Raw genomic sequence first — 27920 nt, 5'->3', positions numbered from 1 at the left:
TCTTTCCCTCTGGTACCTCCTAATAAGCAGTGTGATCACTAACTATGGGACCAATATTGTGGCTTCACTGTGCTTGAACACCTTCTCTCATGTTCCTTGTAGTCTCTGTACAGCAGAGCACAAACACAGAGAGAGAAGCAGCACAAGCAGCCAGTTACTGCTAACATGAAGCATGACTTCTGTCCTCTTTCCTTATAGATCAGTTATGGAGCTGGAGATAGTTTACTAAGTGACAGAAAGATGTATCCCAATGTTTTCATGACAGTTCCAGATAATGAAATGCAATATGTGGCCATAGTGAAATTACTGGGAAGGTTGAAGTGGAATTGGGTTGGGATCATTACATCCGATGATGAATATGGAGAACGAGAGATCCGACAACTCAGCAAACATTTAACTAATCATGGAATTTGTATTGAATTCAAGATTCTGGTGTCTGTAAAGAATTTTGATAAAATTCCGCAAGAGCTGCAAACCTCAACCACTGAAGTTGTAATTATCTGTGGCACTATTAGCGTGACTTATGGTGCATATCTGGCCAGAACTGTCCCTTATCATGTAAATAAAACATTTATTCTTCCATATTCTTGGTCACATGATACAGAACATTTGGCTTTTGGTAACTGCAGTTTGGTGTTCACATTTCCCAACACATCTATACCGGAGATGCAGAAATATTTCCGTAGTATTAGGTTTACCAGCAACACAAATGACCCATTTTTGGAGGATATAATTATTTCTCACCATCAATGCTTTTCGGGGAACCCAATGAAGAACTTTCTCATACCGATCCATCTACAGTATACTCTTAAAGTTTGTGAATTGACCAACATCAACTTGCAAGCATATCGTAATGATATGATACCTTACAGAGTGTTTACTGCAGTTAACATACTGGCTCGGGCATTGCATGATATATACTCCTATCTAAAGATTATGGAACCAGAATCTGAAATAAATGTACGCAGAATAAAGAATAAGGTGAGTGTATTGAAACATATAAATACACAGTAGATACAGTAACTATATCAATCCAGAATCTGAAGACCACAGGATGATGATGGAAGTTATTATTTTGAGAAATGTAGCATTTAGTATTATCTCCGAATGGTGTATAGAATTGTCACTGATTCTGTAATAAACTACAAAATGTTTTGCAATAAGTTTGCAAGTGAGGTTTTTAACAATACTTCTAAAGGTGTTTATTTTAATCTTTTCAAAGACAAAACCAGTCTGGATTTTTGAACTGTGTTTTGAGTTCTAACCGGAGTCTCAGTTTCCCCACATGTGTGGCAAACATCTGCCCATCACAGGTGGACCTTTTGGCTCATTTTCATCAGTTTTATACAAGGAGCTGGCACCACTGCAGTCCTATATAAAAGATGGGACTCAGCAGCATAAGTCTCCACTTTGTGCTGCTGTGCTGGTCAGAGAGTTACAATTTAGGTGATAGTTTTAGGAAAATATTTCCTGAACGTAATTTTCATTGGACACAGCACAAATATTATGTTAATGGTACTAAAATAGGTACTTTATTGGCCAACAAACTGAAGAATATTCCTAGGCATAAACCAGCAATATACCTGAGCATCAGGGATCAGCTTACTACTTCCAAAACTCCCAAGATTTTAGAGGAGTTTAATCATCACATTTCTAAACTGTATCACGCATTACCTGATCCTTCCCCTGAACAAATCCATTCTTTTCTTTCAGAACTTAAAGCGTAATGTACTGGAAAATACTTACACACTTACTTTTAATATCGTGGATCCATCACTCTAGAGCTTTTCTCGATCAGGTCCTGTCTTTGACTTCTTCTCCATCCCGGTCCGGGAAAAGTTCTGGGTGCCAGCATCTTCTTTTCTCTTTTGGGTACGTCACCCAATCTTGCACTGGGCTGGCACGAGTTGAAGCTGATGTAGGTCCCTGTGATGAAAACAGTGCCAATCTCACTGCGCTTGTGTGAGATCCGCAACTCTTTCCCCTCAGTGAAGGAAAATACATCTTCTGCGTAAGCCCAAACGAGCAGCCGAACAGCCTATAGTTTTCTGGGATGTGTGACATATATATCCCTGGAGACTCTGCTCTCCCATTCAGTCGTAATCACCACAACAATTAAAATAGAAAGGGGAGATGCTTTACCCCTTGCTGTTTTTTTCTTTTTTCAAAAAAAAGTTGTTGCAGTTAAAAAAAAAAAAAAAAAGGAATAATATTTTTTCCTTATATAAATGGTTGTATACTCTTTTAGGTGACGTCAAAATTTGAGTTTAGGTCCATTTGAAGCTCTTAAAATTATCCTCAATTCAAACTGAGACTTTGGGTGCAGATTTTTCAATACCTTAAATGAAATTGTGCTTGAGAACTCAAATAGGGCCATATGAGACTGTATTTGACTTCAGTACACATAGCTCACAAAGTCTCTTATTCTCCAAATTGTTTTTGGTGTTGTTTTACTCGTGGTACTGTGTGTCACATTTGGTGGTTGTACCTCAAATTTCTAAATTGTGGATTAGAGTGTATAACATGATTTATACAATTTTAGGATTGAATATACCTGGAGATCCTAAATATCTATCACTCCTAAATATCTATCACCTATACCTAATGTAGGTAGATTGTCAACAGTTGTTATATTTTAATAAACAACAAACATACCATAGCCCACGCTTGAAGGACTCCTTCTCTAAACTTCTTAGAAGTAAAACAAAGAGTGCAAGGTACAATGATTAATGAAATACTTGCAGCTGTTCTTAACGATAATCATAAAAAATGTTATCTGTCTGTCAACCTTGGTTATCTGATTCCTTACATATCTTCCTTTTTTGTAAATGTATTTTATGGTTTCTATCTAGATATAGTATATGTCCATCTTCTTTCTTTCCTTCACTTTTTTCTCTTCTTTTTTTTTTCTTGCTTGTTCCTGGTTTTATTTTTTGGTTCTTCCTTTTTATACCTTTATAAAGCTTAATTTTGTTTTTGTAATTTTGCTTTTTTGTGAATTGTACCATGTTTTCTTTTTGTGATTTTCAGTTTTCAATTATTTTAGGCCAACATATTAAATGGATTTACCTGTTTTTGTTTTTTTTTTTTGCTTAGGTTTAATTTTGTTTTTGTTTTTTTTGTATTGTCTCTTTCTAAAACTTCCTTAATAAATCTTTTTGTACTGACTCTATTGGTTACATGCAAGTATACTTTTTATATTTTATATATTATATTTTTTTATTATCTCTCCATAAAAAGCTATTGAAACTCTGTAATCTGTCACAAGCACAGCAACTGGTGCTGCTTTGCTACATTTTGTATAGAGGGATGCAATAATGTCAACCCTTTATAGAAGACCAAGGAAAACATGCCAATGTGGTAACCTGTGAATAATTCCCACACGTTGGAAATACAAAACTAGGATTAGAACATTGATTCAGGTCCAATATCAGAAATGTATTAGCTCTTTCAATGGTATCTCTTGCCAAGGGTATGAACTAACCAACAGGTGCCAGATGATGATAGGTTTTGAATAAACGTCAAAGAAGCTATGATGTGCTACAGCTGTGATGTTAGACGTTCCTGCCACAGTCCAGACCAAGTGTATAGTAACACTTGCAATGCATCGCCAAGGAGATTACCACTCTCTTTATCTACATTTTATATTAATGCTTATGTTTTTTTGCTTGTAATTATTTTTATTTATTTTAAGGTATCCCATTTTTGTAAAACAATATACTTCAAGGATTCAAATAACAAGGAAATATATTTTAAAGAAAATGTAAACCTGCCCAGCCCTCTGGACATTGTAAATTGGAAAACACACGTTGCAGACATAAATGGCACATATTGGACATATGTGGGCCACTTTGATTGGTCTCTTCCAGAAAATCAGCAATTTATTCTTAACCCACAGCTGATATCATGGAAACGTGACAAGGTAAGTTACAGGGGAAAACAAAAAACAGTAAACCAAGGCTAATAAGCTAATTCTAAAATTCTAAACTGTATGGTCAGTATGAGTGTGCAGAAGCAGGGAGGTCCTTGTACTGCTGGCCAGGGTGCCAGCATAACTTTTTTTTTTTTTTTTTAAGCACAGGTTTATTACATTTTTATGGAGAACAAGTGGATAACAAATAGTCAAAGTAAAACTAAAAGGCAGGGATTGTATTAGAGATGTTTACTTCCTTCACCTACCTGACCACTCTCTTCAGCTGTCAAAAGTAGTTACGTCATCCCAGCCCAGCCACATGGTCAAAGATTAGTTCTCATACAGGATAGAATAGTGGTTTGTTTGCAAATCTTCTGTTTCTCAGCCACAGCTTTCCTTTAGTCAAACTCATTTAGTCAATCTCTGCACCCCTAGAAGATGGAAGTAGTATGATATTACTATTGTGTGCTGGTCATATTAAAGTATCTCTAGTTGTAGGCCCTAGTTGCTGGATCCTCAGTGTGTTATCCACTATTCTGCCCAGAGTGCTCTCAATTCTGGATTTTGACCTTGGCTTAACCTTGACTTTGCATGTGATTGCCACCTACATTGACCTAAGCCTGTTACATGATCCTGCCTTGATTGCCCCCTGCCCTGACTACAGCCTACCCTACTACTCCACCTTGACTCCCTGTGTTTCTTTCCTACCAGCTGTTCCTACACTGAAGCCACTAGATCTCTGTAACTCTTATTGGGGAGAACCTGGGGTCTGCAACTTAGTGACCTCCTTGAAGCAACGTAGTCTAATTGCTACTGGGGTCACTGCCCTATCATTCATTGCAGGGTGCTCTAATGAAGACTAGGAGCCATTTAGGTTTTCTACCTTAGGTAATCTAGTGTCACCCAGAAGGTGGGACCCATAGTATTACAACGCTAGACCGAGAAGTTAGGAAGGAATTTAGACCAATCTGTACAATGTTTGGTAGCATCAGAGACGTATAATTTTGGAGTATATCCAATGTGTTATGCATTTAGAGGCCTACTATTTACAGCTTATAGTTTTATTGGACTGAACAAAAATACAACAATTAAATAAAACATTTAGATCTTTTTACAAAAAATGGCAGGTCTGTTGCATTTATTTTTATTTTAGAACAGGTTAAAAAGCAGCATGTTCCTCCCGTCGCTCCCATTGGATCAGTAGGCTTCCAAAATCTTAAAGGTATTGATATCCTAATGGTTGGGGAAGCTTTAGGTAAATGTTGAACTTTCAGAATTTATATTAACTAAGTAGTGAGGAGATTAAATGAAATTGCTAGCTGACACAAGGGCAAGCATGATACTAGCGAAGAATGCGACTCCTGGACTTTGCAATAACTAGCGGAAAAATTCAACCGAGACAGGCTCAGCTGACAAGATGTTTGGTGATATGCAGCCACAGACCCAGCACAGAAGCAGTGTGGGTTCACAGAGGCATCTTGGTTGGCCTAGTGAGTCCTTGTGTCAGTCAGTGACAACTGCAGGGGGATATGATAGTTGTTAGTAACCCACCTTTTGTTCATTTTCAAAAAGGTGAGGCGATTGACATTTTCTGGCGACAGTCGTGATCTGGTCTTTTACCACTCCACCAGCAGCACTGAAGGTTCTTTCAGACAGAACACTGGATGTCGGGCACGAATGAAGCTTGATGGCATACTGTGCCAACTGCTGCAGATTTCAAGCCTGTTGACCCAAAATCATTATCATCATAATCATCTTCCTCCTCCTCCTCTTGAACCTCCTGATACTGGCCAAGTTCTCTTCTTGCTCCTCCTGATGCTGGCTGTGCACTATGGAGTGTAATGTCACCCTCATCCTCCTCCCCCATTTCATTCCCGCCTCTCCCATCGCCACTTACCATCAGGCCACACAGACTATTATCAAGCAGAAATATGATGGGAATGACATCGATCCAGCCTGGCCACTCCCAACTCCGACACGGTTTGTGGCCTGGTCAAAGGGAGCCAGTACCTTGCACAGCGTCTCCATCTGCAGCCACTGGTCTCTGGTAAAATAGTTCAGTTGTGTGGCTGTACTAAGGGCCCCACTGCCCCCATACACCCTGCTGACCAAATAGTGGTGGATGGCTAGCTTTTGCTCAGTAAGTCCTGGGTACGTGCGGAGGAACTTCTGCACCACCAGGTTCAGTACAACAAAGCAAAGTGCAAAAGCAGGGCACTTGTGTTATGAAGCCCATGCGCAGCACCCACAAAGTTGGCCCTGTTGTCGCACACTAAATTGCCTGTTGTGAGGCGGGGGGAGCATCAGCCAAGCCTCAACCTCTCTGTGCAAAGCAGACAAGAGTTCTCTGGCTGTGTGACTTTTCTCCCCCAAGGACACCAGTTTCTGCACTGCCTGACAACGCCTGTGCTTGAGGGAGCCATAGTGAAGGAATGAAGAAGGAATAAAGGTAGAAGGAGGGGAGGAGGAGGGGGAAGACTGGGGTAGCCCATGCTTTCCCACCACACCCCTCTGCGGGGGTAACAGGTATTGCAATGCCTCTTGCAGGCTACCGCTCACTGAGGTATGCAAGACCACCCAGTAAGCGGTGAAGGTAGCGTCACACTCCGTGCCTAGTTGTCCAGCTCTCCATGGTGACGTGGATTTGACTAGACACTGAGAATGCCAATGCCTGGGAGAGGTTACCTATTATATGTACTGGGTGGTCATGCATGTATACAGGGAACAACCCTGCGGCAGAAGTAATGCCTGTTTGGTTTATTCCACTGGTGCGCGGCACAGGCCATCAGGTCACGTAAAGGAGCAGAGTCCACAATACTCTACAGCAGTAGCTGCAAGGCCAAAAGTTTGGATAGACGTGAATTGAGTTCAATGACTCTTTTGTTGGTTTGCCCCATAGCCTGATGCCTTGTGTAGAACTCCGGTAGAGTGGGCTGAAGAGACTGGGAGCTAGAGGAGCTTAAGGGGTCACTAGAGTACCCATCTTTCGGCGACAAACGTTGTCTGAGGCCACAAAACCTGTGGGCAGAAGCTGATACTTCCTCGCAGCTTGAAGTCTGACTGTACCTACCTCCTGAGATGTAGTAGCAATGACAGGAGGTGTAGAAGGAGTCAATGGAGGTGGAAGAAGATACGATGACGTGGCTGCACCTCCTTCAAGAGAACGCAAGTACTGCTCCCACTTTAGTTTGTGGTTCTTGTGCATGTGGGAAAGCAGGGATGTTGTACCCAAATGTGATCTGGCCCGTCCTCTGTGAATCTGCTTGTGGCACAGGATGAAGATTGCTATGCACCTGTCATCGTCTTTCAGCGTGAAAAAGAACCAAACTGGAGAGGTGCGTGCAACCACTCTGCTGCTCTTTTTCTTTGCCTGCCTCTGCCTCTGCTGGGTGCCCTGCATCTGCTCCTGCTCCATCTCCCCCACGGTCACATCATCTCTGACTGTTCCTCTGCTTGTGCCCACTCATCTGTGTGTTCTTTGGGACACCCATAAGTCTGCTGCCTTTTCTGTACGTCTGTTTCGGAACTACTGCTAGCCCTTACATGCACCGGTGGTTCCCAGGTTACATCATGGTCATCATCATCCTCATTTTTATCTAAGCCAACATCTCCTAATGCATTCACTAATGCAGAACCTTTGCCTAGCAACTACTGACTACACTCTCCAAGTGTTTCAAAGCCTGCCTCCCGCTCTGAAATGCGCAATGACAGATCCTCAGGCTGCTCGTTAAACAACAAGGGGGAGTCATCGGGATGTACAGGCACATTAGTCACGCTAACTCCTGTCTTTGCGCCTGTCATGGCTCTACTGGCTGCTGCTGGTGCTGCAGAAGAAGAACCTGTTGCACTTGAGGCCCCTGGGACCCAGTCCACAATACTCTCCACATGACGTGGCTGTATGATTGTAGTCCACCCTCTCAATAAATCTACTAGCGTACGCACACATCTTAGAGCTGTTTGACAAGTGCTGTTGCCTCCCACAGTTTGCTGCTGCTGTCCTACAGTAATTTTACTCATGGGAAGTATGCCACCTGCCAGATGCGGCAGGTCACCCAACGCCACACCTTTCCCTGTGTCTACCACTTATCTTTAAATTATTCGTGCAAAAATGAACCTGTGCCAAATGGTCTTTTTTGGTAAATAGCAAAAGGTATCAAGCAATGAAATATCTGTATTTTTTTTTTTTAGAAAAATACAGACATTTTTTTCTGGTTTTGTGGATTTATAGCAACTACTATCACAATTAAATATCTGTATTTTTTTGAAAGAAATACAGACATTTTTCTTGCTTTGTAGATAAATAGCAAGTGCTATTACGATTAAATATCTGTATTTTTTTAAAGAAATACAGAAATTTTTATGGCTTTTTGGATAGATTGTATATAGCTTGATATCAGACTAAAATATGTGTTTTTTGTACAGTAGGACAGAAATGTTTCTGCCTTTTTGGAAAAATAGCAAGAGGTAGCAACTTTAACTGCACAATCTGTATATTTCAAGATGTACAGAAGGCTCCTATCCTGCCCGGTGACCATGCACAATGGCTTTTTTGATAGATATGTGATAGATTGCAAGAGGTATCAGACTGAAATATCTCTTTTTGTAGAGTAGCACAGAAATTTTTTTGCCTTTATGGAGAAATAGCAAGAGGTAGCAAGAAAAACTGAACAAACTGCATAGTTTTAGTTAAACAAAAGGCTTCTAACCTGTCCCTTCTCAATTCTCTCCTCGCTTCTTTCTCTGACTCAGAACACAAGATGGAGTGACTAACCCTTCCTTCATTCCTTGTTTATATCTCTTTTCTAAGATCTCTGCTGATTGGTGCTGCTGGGCCACGCTGTGCATCCTGGGAGAAAATGAATCGCTCCCAGGCGCGCCATTCCCGCTGGAAATAGTGGACCTTCCCCTGATTTCCCCTGAATCACAAGGCCATTCTTGCCCAAATGTTTGGTAAGCGAGAACGGCCAGATTCGCCGCCACGTCAAACTTAATAATATTGCTCGCTCATCCCTATTCTAGGGTAGTGGTTATGTGAATGGGAATATTATCAGAGATCAGAATAAAGACTTGATTTCAAAAGGATCAGATGAATTTGCAATACCCTACCAATTGAGTACCACATCACTAATTAGCATATTGGAAGAAAAGATATGGCCATAGTATATTGTTGTTTGGCGCAAAATAAACTCCCAAACATGGGACAAAAAGGTAGGAATTTTAACGTAATGAACAATTTGAAAAAAGCAACTTATTTTTAAACCACAAAAAGGAAAAAATTACAAACAGATACATAAAATCACATATTAACCAAATGGGTCACTAAACAAGTGTTTATACTACGATCAAAGAGAGTTTTGTTGGCCTCAACCACTAATCGGTAAAGGTACATTAAGTTTTTTACTATCCCCCCAAAAGAGGAGGGGGGACTATAGCTTTCCCAGCCTAGTTGATGAAATGTACAACTCAATGTGTTTTACAGATCTGGTCTGCTTCCTCAGGAGTAGTGTTGGTCAAATCGCTCACTATGCGATTTGACCGCTATTTGGTCGAATATTGCATAATTATTCGGGTGAACGAATATCAGTATAAAGTCAATAGGGGAAAAATTTGGGTTGTTTTTCAAGACTGTGTAGAGCTTCCACAGCCTATAAATACATTTAAAAAGACATGTCAAGACTCCCCCAGCTCTGCACAACACTGCAAGTAAAAAAAAAAAAGGGAAGCCTTTCTAATGATTTTATATGGGTCTCCGAGTAGAGGCAGAGAGGGCCACGAGGGGGTCCTCTGGACCTAAAATTAGACACCAGGATTCACTGCTCCGTTACAAGCCATACACAGGCAGAGGTCGCTGAGGGGGGTCTTTCAGTCAAAAAATTAGCCAGCTACACAGCTCTGTTTAAGTTACAAGTGACAGGTGGCAGGAGGAGGAGGCAGGGGGCACTGAGACGGAGCAGAGACCGCATTGGTAACTGGCATCTAGAGCTGGGTGTAGTGCATCATCAATGCCACCTAGATGGCTGTAATGCCATATTTAGGAATGGAGTACTGACAGGTGGCAACAGCAGGAGGAGGAGGCAGTGGGCCCTGGGACGGATCATGGACAGCATTGGTAAATGGGATCCAGAGCTGGGTACTGGGCAGGCGGCAGCAGTAACAGCATGAGGAGGAGATGGTGGGCCCTGAAAAGAAGCAAGGACGGCATTAGAGGTTGAGGCCATCACCTATATGGACAGTGTAGAAGCTGTAGCTATTAGAGACTTGAATGGATGAACACGATTCTAATCTGTCCCTACCTACGTAATGCTTTAACCAACATTACGTCTACCGGCTTCAATAGGTGCGTTGGTCAATCTGTAGGGAGAGGAAAATAAAGAGAGATATCCCCGTAGTTGCTGTTCAATTTTTCAATAAGTTTAGCTACTTATTGGTCTTTGTTGGAGATCTTTGGGTAATAAAATAAAGGGGTCTTTAGCCCAGGGGGTGGGAAAATGTCTTCCCTTAAAAATTTCAAGCTTATTAACTAGGTTATGTGTCTTTCTTATTTCAGCTAGTACAGCTGGTAGGTATTGGTCCCACTTATGGAATGTCTCTCCAGTTGCTTTCAGTGTCCTATTCATCCTTTCTGCTACTCCAGCACTCTGGGGGTGATATGGGATGTGGAACTTCCATTCTATGTTCATCATTTTTGAAATCTCCTGTGTGACTTTAGAAGTTAATGGAGTGCCATTGTCTGAAATAATTCTTACTGGGCATCCAAATCTGGGGATGTCTCCTTGCATAGTATTTTAGCTACTGTCCTTGCATTTTCTTTCATGACTACAAAAGCTCCACCCGTCTGCTTAATCTATCTGTAATCACTAACATTATCTGACATCCATTGGAACCCTTAAAATGGACCCTGTGGAGGTAACAAATGTTCATGTTGTCCTGTTTTCTTCCCTTGCACATTAATTCTGACACATGTTAAATAACGGGAAGTATGGCTTGTGTGTGTTCCTTTAAATTTTGGGCACAAAATTGCTTGTTTATTTCTTTTGTTGTGGTCTTAATGCGCTTATGTTCTATGCTATAGATTTGAAAACAATGAGGGGTACTGCTATTTGGGGCAGCCCTGCTATCCTTCCTTTTGACCAGATTCCAAAGGGCTCTAAGATCAATCCTTCCTTTTCCCAGAATTTAATGTGCTGTGGGGTGGCGAAGGACTGTAATTGTGTTAGAAATGTGTTGGTTTCAGTGGGTGCTGGGATAACTTTATAACCAGACAACCTTTGGGCTGCTATGTGTTGAGTGGTGAAATTTTTTAGCAAGTATAGTACAGCATGGGATGTGTAAAGTATCTTCTCGTGACCCAAAGTTACAAGTGAGACACTTTCGACAGCCATTTTGTACGCTTCCAGCACACGCAGACGGGCTGGCATGCCTTGCATAGTAACAGGCAGTGTCTTAGAGACATATACCATGGGCCTCAATTTAACCCCATGCATCTGAGCAAGCGAGGCAGCCATGGTTTTACAATTCTCTCTTGCATACAATACAAATAGTACAACAGTACAAATTCGGCATTCCCAATGCAGGGGCAGAGGTGAGGGAATCTTCTAACATCAAATATGCTTTAGTCATTTCATCAGACCATTGAATGTTGTTAGGGGCACTGGGGCGGGGGGGGGGGGGGGGCACCGGGACGAAGCTGTGAGTCCCAATACAAGCAGTCAGGGATCCAGTGTCTGCAAAAATTGATCATGCCAAGAAAACTGAGCAGCTGTTTCTTTGTCTGTTGGCAAGGCAGACTGGCAAAGGCATGTACATGGCTGGGGGCTAGCAGCAGGGATCCTGGAGTTAAAGGCATTCCCAGGAATGTGACCTGTTGCAGACAGAACTGAACCTTTTCTGTGACTTTGTCTCCCTTTTCCAGAAAACATAACAATGACACCGTGTCCCTCAGACATGCCTCCTAAGAGGGGCTAATAAACATAACAGTAAAGTGGAACCATGCTGCGACTGCCAGTTGGCAAGGACCTGCTGGAGGGCAATTGAGAAAACTGCAGATAAGTCATCAAAACCCTGGGACAAGTGGCACCAGGTATATTGTTTTCCCTTGAAAATAAAAGCCACAAGGGGCTGAGTCTCGGGTGACAATGGTATTGAGAAAAATGCATTGGCCAAATCAATAACACTGTAAAATTGGGTCTCGGGCGGTACTGATGTAAGGATGGTACTAAGATCTAACATGACCGGTGTTAAGGGTGTGATCAGCTCATTAATGGCTCTGAGAGCCTTTGTCAAGCAGTATGAGCCATCTGTCTTTTTGACATGATTTACTGAAGTATTGTAAGGAGAGCAGGTCCTCTAGATTATGTTTTACTGGCAGAAAGACTGAATCATGGGTGCTAAGTGCATCTAGAGTTGGGTACTGGGGAGGCGGCAGGATCAGTTACAGCAGGAGGATGAGGCAGTGGGCCCTGAAAAGTGTGGATGGCATTGTTAACTGGCATCTAGAGCTGGGTACTGGGAGGTGGAGGCGGTGGGCCCTGGGACAGAGCAAGGACGGCATTAGTGGTTGAGGCCATCACCTATATGGACAGTGTAGAAGCTGTATCTACTGGAGACATTGCTGTGTAGGGCACTGCCTTTTCCCATCTGCTAGCTGTATCTTTAAAATGCAGCATGTACAGCGTTGTTAACTGGCATCTACAGCTGGGTACTGGGCAGGCAGCAGCAGTAACAGCAGAATGAAGAGGTGGTGGGCTCTGAGACAGAGTTTGGATGGCATTAGTAACTGTCATCTAGAGTAGGCTACTGGGCATCAGCTGTAACAGCATGAGGAGGAGGCAGCTGAGATGGAGTGTGGACGGCATTAGTATATGGCATTCAGAGTTTGGTACTGGGCAGGCGGCAGCATCAGTTAGAGCAGAAGGAGGCCGTGGGCTCTGAGACAGAACGTGGAGGGCATTTTTATCTGGCATCTACAGGTAGGCACTGGACAGGCGGCAGCATCAGTTACAGCAGGAGGAGGAGGTGGTGGGCTCTGAGACGGAGGGTGGACAGCATTAGTATCTGGCATCTGCAGACAGGTATTGGGCAGGTGGCAGCATCAGTTACAGCAGGAGGAGGAGGCGTTGAGCTCTGAGATGGCGTGTGGACGGCATTAGTATCTGGCATTCAGAGTTTGGTACTGGGCAGGCGGCAGCATCAGTTACAGCAGAAGGAGGAGGCGGTGGGCTCTGAGACAGAGCGTGCACAGCATTTTTATCTGGCATCTACAGCTAGGTACTGGGCAGGCGGCAGCATCAGTTACAGTAGGAGGAGGAGGCGGTGGGCTCTGAAATGGAGTGTTGATGACATTAGTATCTGGCATCCAGAGTTTGGTACTGGGCAGGCGGCAGCATCTTTTACAGCAGTAGTAGGAGGAGGTGGTGGGCTCTGAGACATAGTGTGGATGGCATTAGTATCTAGAGTTGGATACTGGGAAGGGGGCAGCAGTAACAGCAGGAGAACGAGGCGGTGGGCCCTGTGACGGAGCGTGGACGGCATTAGAGGTTGAGGACATCACCTCTATGGTCAGTGTAGAAACTGTAGCTAATTGAGACATGAATAAATTAACGAAAATCACACTTTCCATACCTACTATCTAGTGAAACCACATAAAACGAAACGGGCTTGGTGGAATCTGCTGGGCAATACATAATTTTTTTATCATTTTTGGATATCCAGCAAGTGCTATTACAGGTAAATATCTGTTTTGGTTCACAAAAATACATACATTTTTATGGGTTTTAGGATACATACCAAGTGCTATCAGAATAAAAAATCTGTATTTTTTGGAATTCGATCCAAATTTCAGGAAAAATTTGACTTGCAACGTATCCGAATTTCCTCGCGATTCGTGGTAACAAATCGCAATTTTTCCTAAAATGGCGGCTACACGTGTGAGGACATGGGCCAAGAAACTCTGGGAATGACCCATAATGCCATGCATGCAGCCAATCAGCAGCCAGCCAGCCCTGTGATATCACAGCCCTATAAACAGCCTCAGCCATCTTGGATTAAAACATTTTATGCGTTCTGAGTGCAGGGAGAGACATATGCAGGCGCTAGGAAGAGTGATAGCAAAAACCTAATTGTGAAAAAAACCTCAAAAACGATTTATAGGTGCAGTGAAAGGATAGGGAGGAATTATTTTACAGCATCTTAGTGCTGGGAGAGATGTCAGAAAGCGCTAGGAACAGTGCTAGAAAAGCGATTTACAAGTGCAGGAAAAAATTATTTGGGGATCCAAATTGCCATTATACAGCCCTGTCATTCCGGCAATTTTTATATCTAGAAACATACATACACAGTTCACTGTTGCAGTTATTTGTGGTGAAAGCGTTTAGTGACGTATTTGAGTACGCAAAGAAAAATATATACGCAGTTCTGTGGCTAAGGGAACAGCAACTGTCCTTTGCTGTTCCCTTAGCCACAGAAGTATTGTATGCTGTGGGCTCAGCTCACTATACAGCGAGGACAAGCTTTGGAGGACAGTCAGCAGCTACTGCTTAGCCAAGATCTGGAGGACACATCCGCTGCTTCCTCCACTAGGCGGGCAAGTAGTGATGAGGAGAGTGGCGTGGGAGGTGGTGTTGCGAGCGGACATGACCCAGAGACCGGTGAGGAGGACATCAGTGACGTGCATACACTACTCAATGATGATGGAGCCAATCACACTTGGGAGCCGGGTGAAGAAGGGGTTTCATCATCATCAGGAGAAGAGGGTGGCAGCTTGCTCGTGAGGCAGTGGTTGAGCCAGCAAGCTGGTAGCAAGGCTGGTAGTCAGCAGGGTGGCAGCAGTGGGAGGGCGGGAGCCAAATGTGCCCAGGGTAGACCACCTGCTTTGCAGTAGCCAACCTGCCCGTGAAGTAGTGGTGCAGGGGTTTACCGAGGTAGCGGCGGTAGCAATCAGTCAGTGCAGAGTGTTTGGGGGAAAATCACCTACTCGGCTGTGTGGCAGTTTTATGTTAGGCCGCCGGAGGAAGATAACATGGCCATATGTAGAATATGTGAGCAGAAGGTGAAGCGTGGCCAGGGTGCCAATGTTGGCACCATGGCCCTGCGTCAACATATGCAGCATCATCATAAAGTGGCCTAGGAGAACTGTGGCTCCGATGTGGTAGTCCAGCCTGCTGCAACAAGCGTTGCATTATCCAGTGGCCTGCACCGGCTTTCAGTCAGTCAAGGCTCCACCACTTTAGCCGAAGGTAGCTGTATGTCATTTCCATCTTCTGCTGTTCCAGATGGTCCAGATGCTGCAGTATGCATGCACTCATCCGGCGCAGAAGCTGAATGTGCTCCTGTCCAAGTTGCTGGTGCTGCAGTCCCTCCCTGCAGTGGTGGACTCTGCACCTTTCAGAGAACTGATGGCTTGTGCCAAGCCAAGGTGGAGAGTCCCAAGCTGCCGTTCCTTTGCGAAAAAGGCAGTACCAGCCCTGCATAAATATGTAGAACAAAAGGTGGGCCAGTCCTTGAGCCTGTCGGTGTCTGCCAAAGTGCACGGCAGCACCGATGTGTGGAGCTGTAACTACGGTCAGGGACAGTACATGTCCTTTACGGCCCACTGGGTGAATGTGATTCCTGCACAGCCACACCAGCAACTTGGCCAGGTGACACCGCCTCCACATTCGCATGCCGCTGGTCCTGTGACAACGTCCGCCTCTACCTCCTAATCCTCCTGGGTGAACGGAGTCACACAGGGGAGGAACTGCTCTGTGTGATTCATCAAGAAATCGAATCATGGCTTTCTCCTCAAAATCAGAACCATGGTGTCGGCACTGCGTCAAGGAAGGCTGAGCCATGCGCCCTGCATGGCACACGTCTTTAATCTGGTTGTCAAGCGGTTCCTGAAGTCTTCCACCCATCTGCAGTACATCATAAAAATGGTCAGGAAACTTTGTATGCACTTTAGCCACTCGTACACCGCTAAGCAAACCCTTCTTGAGCTACAGCAGCAGAACGGCATCCCCCAAAATAGGCTGATATGCGACGTTTCCACCTGTTGGAATTCCACCCTCCATATGTTGGAGTGACTATACGAGCAGAGAAAGGCCATCAACGAATTCTGTGGTCTCCTCATGCTGTCGCCACCTCCACACTATGTAATTGTGCAACTCTGTGGCCTCCCGATGCTGTCGCCAAGTCCAGACTCTGTCATTGTGCCACTCTGTGGTCTCCTCCTGCTGTTGCTGCTGCAGCCACCTCTGTGGCCTCCTCCCGATGTTGCTGTTGCTGCCACCTCCAGACTCTGTCATTGTGGCACTCTGTAGCCTCCTGATGCTGTCGCCAACTCCACACTCTGTCATTGTGCCACTCTGTGGCTTCCTCATGCTGCTGCCACCTCCACACTCTATCATTGTGCCACTCTGTATCCCCCGCCTGATGCTGCTGCTGCCGCCACCTCAGTCGCCCTCTCCGCTCTGTTGGGGGGGGCCCTATTTGTATAAGCTGTTATTAGAACAGGTTTTGTAGACATCTATGTGGAATCAGCTGATGAGGGTGTAATAGGAGTGCGCTTCTTCTTGACGCTAACAAGCACCTGTAAGTTCATACTGGAGGTTATTTGGTCAGTTTTGGCCCCATGACTGCCCAAATAAGTGAAGTGTGCAGTGATTCTAATAGGGACGCCTGTCATCTGCATTTCATACTGACTGTAATATTTCTCTACCACAGCAGACTCCCTATGCGTGTTACTGCAAGGCACAGTGTTCTACACCACTATCAAGGGTCTCTGCAGCCTGGAAATAGCCATTTTTCTAAAGTGATTCACCGCAAATAAATTCGCAAATATATAGTGAACCGGCCGAATCGAATTTTCGAGAAAGTTGCTCATCTCTAATATACATATAGCAAAGTGGTATCAGAGCTAAAGATCTATATTTTCTGTAGAGAAATATAGAATTTTTTATGGTTTTTTTGTATGGATACCAAGTGCCATCAGAAATAAATATCTTGATTTTTTGGGAGAGAAATTTAGAAATTTTATGGCTTTGGAGATATATAGCAAAGTGGGATCAGAATGAAATATCTATATTTTTTGGAGAGAAATACAAAAATTTGTATAGGTTTTAGGATACATACTAAGTGATATGCTAACTCTTGCAATATATCAAAATAAACAGAACATTTTCTGCCATAAAAGCCATAAAATTTCAGTATTTCTGTAAAAAATTACAGATATTTAATTTGGATACCACTTGCAATCTATCAAAATAAACAGAAAAATTCCACTATTTCTGTCAAACAAAATACAGCTATTTAATTCTGACACCACTTGCAATCAAAATAAACAAAAAAAATTCTATATTTCTGTAAAAAAAAATACAGATGTTTAATTCTGATAACACTTGCTAGCTATCAAAGAGCCATAAAATGTCTGTATTTCTGTAAAACAAAATACAGATATTTAATTTTGATACCACTTGCAATCTATCAAAATAAACAGAAAAGTTTCTGAATTTCTGTAAAAAAAATACAGATATTTAAATCTGATACTACTTGCAATCTATAAAAATAAACAGAAAAAAATGCCCATATTTCTGTAAAACAAAATACAAAATATTTACTTTTGAAACCACTTGCAATCTATCAAAATAAATCGAAACGTTTCTGTATTTCTGTAAAAAAATACAGATATTTAATTCTGATACCAATTGCAATCTATCAAAATAAATAGAAAAATGTCTGTATTTCTGTAATACAGATATTTAATTATAAAACCAGTTGTAATCCATCAAAATAAACAGAAAAAAATGTTATTTCTGTAAAAAAATATAGATATATAATTTTGATACTACTTGCAATCTACCAAATTAATCAAAAAATGTCCGTATTTCAGTAAAAAAAATACAGATTCTCATTTTGATACCATTTGCAATCTATCACAATAAACAGAAAAAAATTCTGTATTGTTGTAAAAAAATACAGATATTTCATTCTGATACCACTTGCAATCTATCAAAAAATTCTGTATTTCTGAAAAAGAACTACAGATATTTCATTCTGATACCACTTGCTATCAAAAAAGCCATAGAAAAATCTGTATTTCTTTAAAAAAAGATACAGCTATTTAATTCTAATACTACTTGCTATTTATCAAAAAAGCCATAAAAAGTTCTGTATTTCTGTAAAAAATCAGATATTTCATTCTGATACCACTTGCAATCTGTCAAAATAAACATAAAAATGTCTGTATTTCTGCAAAAAAATACAGATATTTAATTCTGATACCTCTTGCAATCTGTCAAAATAAACAGAAAAATGTCTGTATTTCTGTAAAAAAAATACAGATATTTAATTCTGATACCTCTTGCAATCTGTCAAAATAAACAGAAAAATGTCAGTATTTCTGTAAAAAAAATACAGATATTTTATTCTAAAACCAATTGCAATCTTTAAAAATAAACATAAAAAATTCTGTATTTCTGTAAAAAAAATACAGATGTTTAATTCTGATACCACTTGCTTTCCATCAAAAAAGACCTAATAGTTTCTGTTTTTCTGTAAAGAAAATGGTGTTTGATTCTGATACCACTTGCTGTCACAAAAGCCATAAAAAATTCTGTATTTCTGTAAAAATATACAGGTATTAAATTCTGATACTACTTGCAATCTATCAAAATAAACAAACATTTCTGTATTTCTGTAAAATAAAAATACAGATATTTCATTTGATACCAATTGCAATATATCAAAATAAACAGAAAAAATCTGTATTTCTGTAAAAAAATACATAATAAATAATATAAAAATATTTAATTCTGATTCCACTTGCTAGCTATCAAAGAGCCATTAAAATGTCTGTATTTCTGTAAAACAAAATACAGATATTTACTTTTGATACCACTTGCAATCTTTCAAAAAAAACAGAAATGTTTCTGTATTTCTGTAAAAAAAATAAAGATATTTAATTCTGATACCACTTGCAATATATCAAAATAAACAGAAACATTTCTGTATTTCTTTTAAAAAATACAGATATTTAATTCGGATATCATTAGCAATCTATCAAAATAAACTGAAAAAAAGTCTGTATTTCTGTAAAAAAATACAGATATTTAATTTTGATTCCACTTGCAATCTTTCAAAATAAACAGAAATGTTTCTGTATTTCTGTAAAAGAATAAAGATATTTAATTTTTATACCAATTGCAATCTATCAAAATAAACAGAAAAATTCTGTATTTCTGTAAAAAAAATACAGATGTTTAATTCTGATACCACTTGTTTTCCATCAAAAAAGACCTAATACTTTCTGGGTTTTTTTTTGTAAAAAAAAAGGTGTTTGATTCTGATACCACTTGCTATCACAAAAGCCCTAAAACATTCTGTCATTCTGTAAAAAAATACAAATATTAAATTCTGATACTACTTGCAATCTATCAAAATAAACAGGTACATTTCTGTATTTCTTTTAAAAATACAGATATTTCATTCCGACACCACTTGCAATCTATCAAAATAAACTTAAAAATGTCTGTATTTCTGTAAAGAAAATACAGATATGTAATTCTGATACCACTTGCTAGCTATCAAAGAGCCAAAAAAAGTCTGTATTTCTGTAAAAAATACTGATATTTCATTCTGAAACCACTGGCTATCTTTTTAAAAAGCCATAAAATTTTCTGTATTTCTGTAAAAAAAAAATACAGATATTTAATTCTGATACCACTTGCAATCTATCAAAATAAAAGAAAAATTTATTTCTGTAAAAAATACAGATTTTTAATTCTACAACCAATTGCAATCTATCAAAATAAACAGAAAAAAATCTGTATTTCTGTAAAAAAAAATACAGATATTTAATTTTGATACCAATTGCAATAAAAAAACTGAAACATTTCTGTATGTCTGTAAAAAATCAGATATTTCATTTTGATACTATTTGCTAGCTGTCAAAAAAGCCAAAAAAATGTCTGTATTTCTGTAAAAAAAATCCAGATATTTCATTCTGAAACCACTTGCTATCTTTTTAAAAAGCCATACAATTTTCTGTATTTCTGTAAAAAAATATACAGATGTTTCATTCTGATAACACTTGTAATCTATCAAAATAAACAGAAATATTTCTGTATTTACTGATAAATCATCCAAATATTCTGTTTCATTAAATTTGTACAACAACAATTTAAATAATGAGTAAATACTAAAATATAAATTTAATAATGTTTTTATTATTTGTTAAATCACTTAGGTTTGAAATAAAATGTTATGGAACCTGTATGCAATGTAATTCAAAGGTAGAATGTATTTGCATTGTGGACACACATTACAGGGAACAGTAATTTTATTTAATATTTTATTTATTTAATATTTTTGAGGTAGGTGTAGAAAAATGGAAACTGGCTTTTAACAATTTTTCCCATAGAGAGGTCTGTCAGTAACTAATTTATGGATTTGTGTATCACTTGTCTAAAAAAGTCCCATTCTTTTGACAGATTTCTCTAATTTCTCCATGTTCTTTATTGTATTCCGTTATAAATCTGACAATGTTTTGTTCAGACTGGGGCTTTGGTTAAGGGAAACAGCAGTTCTTGTCTTTGTTTGACATTGGCTTTTTGGTAGGCTCTTTATAGGATTTTGCATTTTTTTAGCCTGTATAGTATATTCTGTATCATTGAAACAATTTCTGAGAATCTGCAGATATTGTGAATACGGGATTCTGTTTAAAGGGCAGTAGGGGGCATACTTGTGGCATACAAGATGTTGTTTCCTGCAGTAGATTTGCGGTATAGTGTCAATGCCAAAGTGTTGTTCGATTGTTTAACGATTTCTACATCCATGAAATTATAAATCCTCTCAAGATCACATTGCATAGTAAATCGCGGGTTGAAAGAGTTTTCCTGAAGTATGGAGAGATAAACTCTCTCAAACTGTCAACGGTATCCGTCCAAATAACAAATATGTTGTCAATGAATCTTTTCCAAAGCAGCACAAGGAACATATTTGACGATAGAGAATCATCATTAAAGATTTCCCTTTTCCAGCCACCCAAATAAAGGTTGGGGTAGGTAGGGGCACACATAGCGCCCTTAGCTACGCCATGGGTCTGTAGAAAGATTGATTCGTCAAAAGTAAAATAATTTTTTGAAAGAATGAAAAACAATGAATCTAAACTAAATCCATGAAATTTTCCATGTAGCCATATCTTTTTCCAATAGAAATGTTTTACTAATTTAGGGGTTGCTTGAGTACAATACCTTCACACAAACAAGGCATCAGTTGGTATTGATAGCCTTTCAATAGTTTTCAGTAAATCTAATGTGTCTCTCAAAAAGGAGGGAAGGCTACAGACTTGTGGTCTTAATATAAGATCTACAAGATGGCTTGCAGTACTGGTGAGAATATCTATGCCAGAGATGATGGGTCTACCTGGTGAGTCTAAAGTATTCTTCTGTATCCTTGGAAGCGCATAAAAGGTAAGGATTCTTGAAAATGGGGTTTTTAAAAATTAGTAGGTTTCAATGTCAATAGTACCACTGTGTAAGATCCCACTAATAATTTAATTATTAGCCAACTGACATTGATCAATAAAGGTTTTTGTAACACAGCAATACCATTCACGATTCTCTAGAATTGTTACACACATCTTTTTATAATGAGATACATTTTACTACTATATTTCCTCCCTTGTCAGCTGGTTCCATTACAATGGAAGTGTTTTGTTGTAGAGAGGTAAGAGCAGATTGTAGATGTTTAGGTAAATGACCATACTTTGACGGCTATAGGTTAAGATTCCCAATATCTTTTGTTACATTATTTACAAAAGATAAGCCCAATGGATTAGTATATAGATTGGGAAATTTTGTAGATTTACCTTTTTTACCTTTGGAATTTACAAATTAAGAGGAGTGTAGGAATGTGAAAACATTACTGATGGCAAAGGTAATTTCCCTTCAATTTTCTGACTAGAATCCATATCACATCTAGGTACATCCCCCTGAGATGTCTTGTCTGTTGAATTCTCATTCCTATTTAACAATTGCATGAGGTCACAAAGGACTCTGACGTTGCTTATGATATAGCCCTCAAACTCTTCTAGTTCGATATTTTGATGTACATGTTTTGGTTTATCATATAGTGTTTAGAAGAATATTTTCCTTACAAATAGATGAAGGTCCTTTATAAAGGTGAATTTATCAAGTTACTAAATTAGAGAAAAATCAAGGCTTAATCTTAATACTTCTAATTTAGTTTCAGTTAATTTATAGTGCGAAAAAATTGATGAAATCTAATTTGGCGTTGTTTGCTGTCATTTTAGTCAGATATTGGTTCATTGGACCTTTTTTGATAGGATTGGTTTGACTTGCTTGGAGTGAGGTTCCTAAAAGAAGCTAGATTAGACAATTTTGAACAACATTTGAACGGGGGTTGGTGTGAGTTTTGGGTCGAGTCACTGTTGATAGTAATATGAGGGGGATTGTCCATCTGTCAGGTGGATGAATTTGTGAAGTGTCCAATGATCTAAAAGATAGATGACACTTGGCTTTCTCCTGGATGGAAGTGTTGAAGTGATTTTTAGGGAGTTTAAAACAACAATATTGAATTAATATTTTAGTATTTACTCTTTGTTTTCAGTTTATTGTTGTACAGTTTAATGAACAGAATATTTGGATGATTTATGTGTAAACATCTTTTGAGGTATTCCCAAAAATTCGTTTTATATTGGGTGTCTTGCCTTGGTGTAAGCCTAGATTAATGTGAGCTACGTAATAATATACATTTTTTCTTTTGTTGCAGTATTTGTGATCTATTTAGGAAAATTTGATTTGTTTGCATTAAGTTATATTTATGTAGTAAGTTGCTTATCTACCAGTTACATATTATTATGTTATTTACATATTTCTAATGGTACTATACTCATGAACTTGTATCTAGGCTGGGGAATTTATAATCCCCCCTCCTCTTTTGGGGTGGTAGTACTAAGCCTATGTAAGCCTATATACCAATAACAACCAATTAGTGGTTGAGACCAACAAAACTCTTTTTGATGGTAGTAGCAAAACATGTTTAATTACACATTTGGTTATATATGTGATTTTATGCATCTGTAACTTTTTCCTTTTTGTGGTTTTAAAATGATTTAATAAATAAACTTTTGCTTGAATTTAAATTGATCAGTACCTTATAAATCCCACTTTGTCCCATGTTGGGGAGTATACTTTGCTCCAAACAAAAAAATAGTCCATAGCTTTTCTTCCAAGATCCATAACCTTAGAAATGTCATTGGCTGACCATTTGAAAAGATTTAGGGAGGGGATAAAAAGTTCAAAAAATGTAATTTGGGATGAATAATTAAATTTTAGTTAACAGAATCCAGTAATTTAAGCTTGTATAGTTGGGTATTGGCTAGTTAGGGTTGGGAAACCCATTTTGACAAAGAAAAGTGTTTAAGGTTGGAATAGAGAGGAAGGCAAGATAGAGTAATGTAGAAATATTGGACAATCCCATTCCACCAAAGTGTCTAGGACATGTCAAGGTGGATAATTGCAAGGTTTTCTAATATACCAAATAAAGAATGTTAAGGACTTCTGTGTGCAAAGGATGGAATCCAGAAAAGGACTGACTGGGGATGCAATGGGAAGTCAGACAGTTCTGTGTCAATAACCAGGTGATCCACAGATGGAAATGGAGTACAGGAGAGTCCAGAGGCAAGTGTAGAAAACAGAGCCAATTGTCTTACATAGGTATCATTCTGCCAAACAAGATATCAGGGGAAGTCAGGAGTAAGGAAATAGGCAGAGTCAACAACAGGTAATCCAGTGGATAGTCATACTATTAGAAGGTCAGCCAAGCTGAACGCTCCAACAGTACCTGGAGGCTAAAAAACTAAAAAAGGACTAGTAGCCCCATGACAGGATTGTAGCCAGGAACTGATCTGTTCATTGGTTGCAACACATACAGTTCCCCTCAGCTGTGCACAGCCTCAATGAATATACCAGGGATGCTGAAATAATGATATGCATGGCTATGGTAAACTGGGGATGCTTCAAACTTCTGACCAAAAAGACAAAAAGTGTTTCTATAGCGCCATCATATTACGCAGCACTGTACAAAGTCCATAGTCATATCACTAGCTGACACTCAAAGGGGCTCATCTAATTTCCCTACCTCATTCATATGTCTTTTAATCCCTCCTGGCAGTAAGATTAGGATGAGGATTTGTAAATGCAAAGGCGATGCATTTAAAAATCCTCATTATTTTAAATTTCCTGCCCGGTCCTGCTTACCTGCATGACAGTTCCGTCCTCCAGCCACACACTCGCGAGCAGATGCCCGGCCGGCATCTGCTTCCCCTGCTCTCGCTTCCCCAATGTTTACACGCTGGGGACACAGATACAGGTCAGGCATTGCCAGCTTGCACAGATGCCCTCTAGGCATCGGAAGGGAAGGAAGACACCGGGCAACGCTGGAGGACACACCTGGAATGAGGAAACAAGGTAGGACTTTTAACCCCCCTGGAAATTCCACCCTGAGTGTAGCTCAGGGTTACTGCTTTTGGTATGGAAAATCCACTCCCTTTCTGGTCTGGAATACCACCAGGGAGGTTATTACAGTCTAGGTTCAACTTTGAGGGCTAGCCAATTAACCTAACTGAATGTTTTTTGGGATGTGGGAGGAAACCATAGTACTCAGAGGAAACCCATGCAAAGACAAGAGAACTTGCAAACTCTATGCAAATAGTGTCCTAGCCATCCATCATGGTGTGTATTGCAGTGCTACATTTATAGAAAGCCAACTCCAAATAAGTGAAAGATATAATGAAAAACAGCCTTGTTCAAGATGGCAAGCAGTGGGGACATGCATCTGACTAACACTTGCTGGAACCCCTAAGTGGATGTGCCCACTCCTAGCCTCTCCAGCATAATTATCCACCCCTTAGTGTTGTTATTTTATCCTAACTTTCTCTTTATAGTATGAATATAGCAGAAAATATATCATGTACATGCATAAATGCTATTTCCAGTTGGGTTGTGTGGCGTGTAGGTGCATGGCTATCATTGATTTTGTTGAATTTGTTTTCCAGATTCATGTGCCTACCGCTCACCATCCTGAGTAAGGCATTAGTAAGTGTTTTCCTCTTGCCTTTTACTGACATGGAGTTGGTACCTTGGGCCTTGGAGCCATATTGTAAGGAATGGTGTCACTGATTTACATTTGTCTTTTTGAATAGTTTGTACACACACTTTTATTTTTGTATCTACACCTATAAAGAGGGCCTTTGAGTACCTAAAATATCACACTGGTTGTGCTAAATATGCCCCAGTAAAAGTATTTCCCTTAATATTGGACTAGTTCTGGTGACCCGGCAGAGGTTACAATGCTCTCAGCACTCCATCCAGATCATAAAAAAAGTTTTGCCTTAAATTATATTTTAACTATCTTCAATAGTTTTTATGTGTTCTTATTGTTTTTAATATTATTTCCATAGACCCCAAAAGGTCGATGTTCATCAGAATGTCTTCCAGGATTCAGAAAATCTCTAAGGGAAGGATATCATATATGTTGTTATGATTGTGTTCTGTGTTCAGAGGGGGAAATATCAAACCAGCTTGGTAAGTTTTATTTTCTTATGCACATAAACTCAGGAGGACTGAGAGGTTAGACATTAAGTGAAGATTAAAGCATACCTAGACCGAAAACTATAAATGTCATATATTACAGCTTTTTTCTTCTTCATTCTCACGTGGTGATCATTCTAATACCACACTTCCTGCCCAACTCCTCCATTATATCTATGGAAGGATTAATGATTGCCACCCAGGCTCGGTTTCCCGTCACATATTCACTGCATAGGGACTAATAGGATTAGTGGTTGACAAAATTAACCTAAACTCGAAGGAAGTGAGAAGGACACAACATTTCCGGCAAAATCAACTAATTTGTGCTGTACTTTGCTGAACAGGTGTATAAAATAGGAGAACTAATGCAGCCACCCCGTTTAAGGACTGGTGAGCTGCAGTATGTTCATTTTTTTCTTACATATAGTTGCCAAGATTTTTTTTCTTTTTTAAAAGCAGACCTAAACGCTAACATCAGACTTAAAAATCAATATCTATTCTCACTTACTTGCATTAGAATGTCCCTCCCTCCCTTGGCACTGGCTATGTCAGTTTCAATCAATGAAAAGTAAAACATTCATTATATGTTTTGAAGGGCCATCTTGTTCGTGGGTCCAGTGACCTTGCCACTGCTTACTGCTGCCTATAATTTTCAATTTTAGGCTGATTCAGGTGAGATTCTACATGTAGGGGTTCAGGGGTGTGGGATAGTGGTAACTTACTGCCAGTCTGATTAAAGCTATGATTGCATTGTATGGAGATGTCATATGTGCAGACATGCATTGTAAAGATGGGCCATGCTCATGATCTGTATCAGGGAAATTACATACACCAGAAGAATGGCACACAAACTCTCAAATAACACTCAAGCCCACCAATCTACTGCAATTCAAAGCCCTGCCCACCAATGGCAAATTCTCACAGCAACACTATAGGCCCCAAAGAACTGTTGTGGCAAACTGGAGGCCGGGACAGAAGAAAAATGTGTTCAAATAAGGTGTGAAACTTCACCTCTTGAAAATAACTTTATATGTATATTTATTAGTATGATATACACAAGTCTAGATTGCATTTTTGAGTTTTAGGTCAGCTTTAAAGGTGAAAATTGAGAAACTTTGCCAGGTTGGATCTGATCACATGCAGACAACCCTATGTAGCACCCACACTTCCTGATGACAGTAACTCAGAGTTGTACAAAGTGGGAGCATATTACATACACTCAGTATATATGCCAATGTCTGATTAATACCCTTCAAGTACATTACAGTACATTCACTCACCCCAGTATGTACATCACCTCTGATTACACAAAATGATTAATCAAGCACTTTCATTTTCAAATATAATTCTTAAAATTTTGTTTCTTCATTCTACAGACAGTGAAATCTGCCAAATGTGTCCTGAAAATGAATGGCCAAATGATGCTAAAAATCTTTGTGTTTCCAAGGTTACTGAGTATTTGTCATATGAGAAGGATGTTCTCATTATAATTTTTTCGGTGTCTTCCGTCCTATTTGCTGCCATATCTATCTTTATTCTTGGAATATTTTTCTGGTTTCGGAGCACTCCCATGGTCAAAGCCAATAACCGGAACCTCAGCTTCATTCTGCTCTGCTCGCTCACTCTGAGTTTCCTTTCTGTGTTCCTGTTCCTTGGCCGTCCTGTGGATATCACTTGTATGCTGCAACAAATCTCCTTTGGAATTGTCTTCACTATCTCTGTGTCCTCTATCCTAGCTAAAACCATCATGGTCTCCATTGCTTTTAAAGCCATCCAACCTGGAAGCTCCTGTAGGAAATGGGTGGGAGTCAAACTTCCCAATACAGTCATGTTGTTCTGCTCATCCATTCAGGTTATAAATGGAATTCTTTGGTTGTCCATCTCTCCACCATTTCAGGAGTATGACAAGCAATCCTATCCTGGGAAGATCATCATACAATGCAATGAGGGTTCAACATTGCCCTTTTATATCACATTGGGTTATATGGGGTTCCTGGCAGCTGTGAGTTTTGTTCTGGCTTTCATGGTGAGGACATTACCGGACAGTTTTAATGAGGCCAAGTACATCACCTTCAGCATGCTGGTGTTCTGCAGTGTGTGGATTGCCATGATCCCGGCCTATCTGAGTACCAGAGGGAAATACATGGTGGCTGTGGAGGTATTCGCTATACTGACCTCTAGTGCTGGGGTTTTATTTTGTATATTTTTTCCTAAACTGTACATTTTGCTTCTAAATCCTGAGCTAAACACCCAAAAAAACATGTTGGAGAAATAATAATTGTAAAATTTTGCATACAGAAGCTTTGTAGTCCACATATGTCCTGCTAGAAAACTATTAGCTTTAGAAAATTTGTAGAAAATTAACCCATTGACCTGTAGTCAAAAAGTTTAAAGTAAAAACTTCTCTAAAAATTTGAACT

The 27920-nt window shown here is 39.8% G+C and overlaps 1 protein-coding gene across 1 annotated transcript; it reads left to right on the top strand.

Moving 5' to 3' along the window:
- Positions 1-936: 936 nt before the first annotated feature.
- LOC140327561 (vomeronasal type-2 receptor 26-like) lies at positions 937-27920 on the top strand. Its single transcript, XM_072406950.1, has 4 exons — positions 937-981; positions 3728-3922; positions 25371-25494; positions 26877-27920. The coding sequence occupies exons 1-4, from the start codon at positions 937-939 to the stop codon at positions 27773-27775; spliced, it is 1263 nt and encodes a 420-aa protein (XP_072263051.1). The 3' UTR covers positions 27776-27920.

The sequence above is a fragment of the Pyxicephalus adspersus genome, chromosome 3 (genome assembly GCF_032062135.1).
Source record: "Pyxicephalus adspersus chromosome 3, UCB_Pads_2.0, whole genome shotgun sequence".
NCBI classification, from domain to species: domain Eukaryota; kingdom Metazoa; phylum Chordata; class Amphibia; order Anura; family Pyxicephalidae; genus Pyxicephalus; species Pyxicephalus adspersus.
Note: the sequence above shows the minus strand (reverse complement) of the source record. Positions and strands in the feature narration are given on the sequence as shown.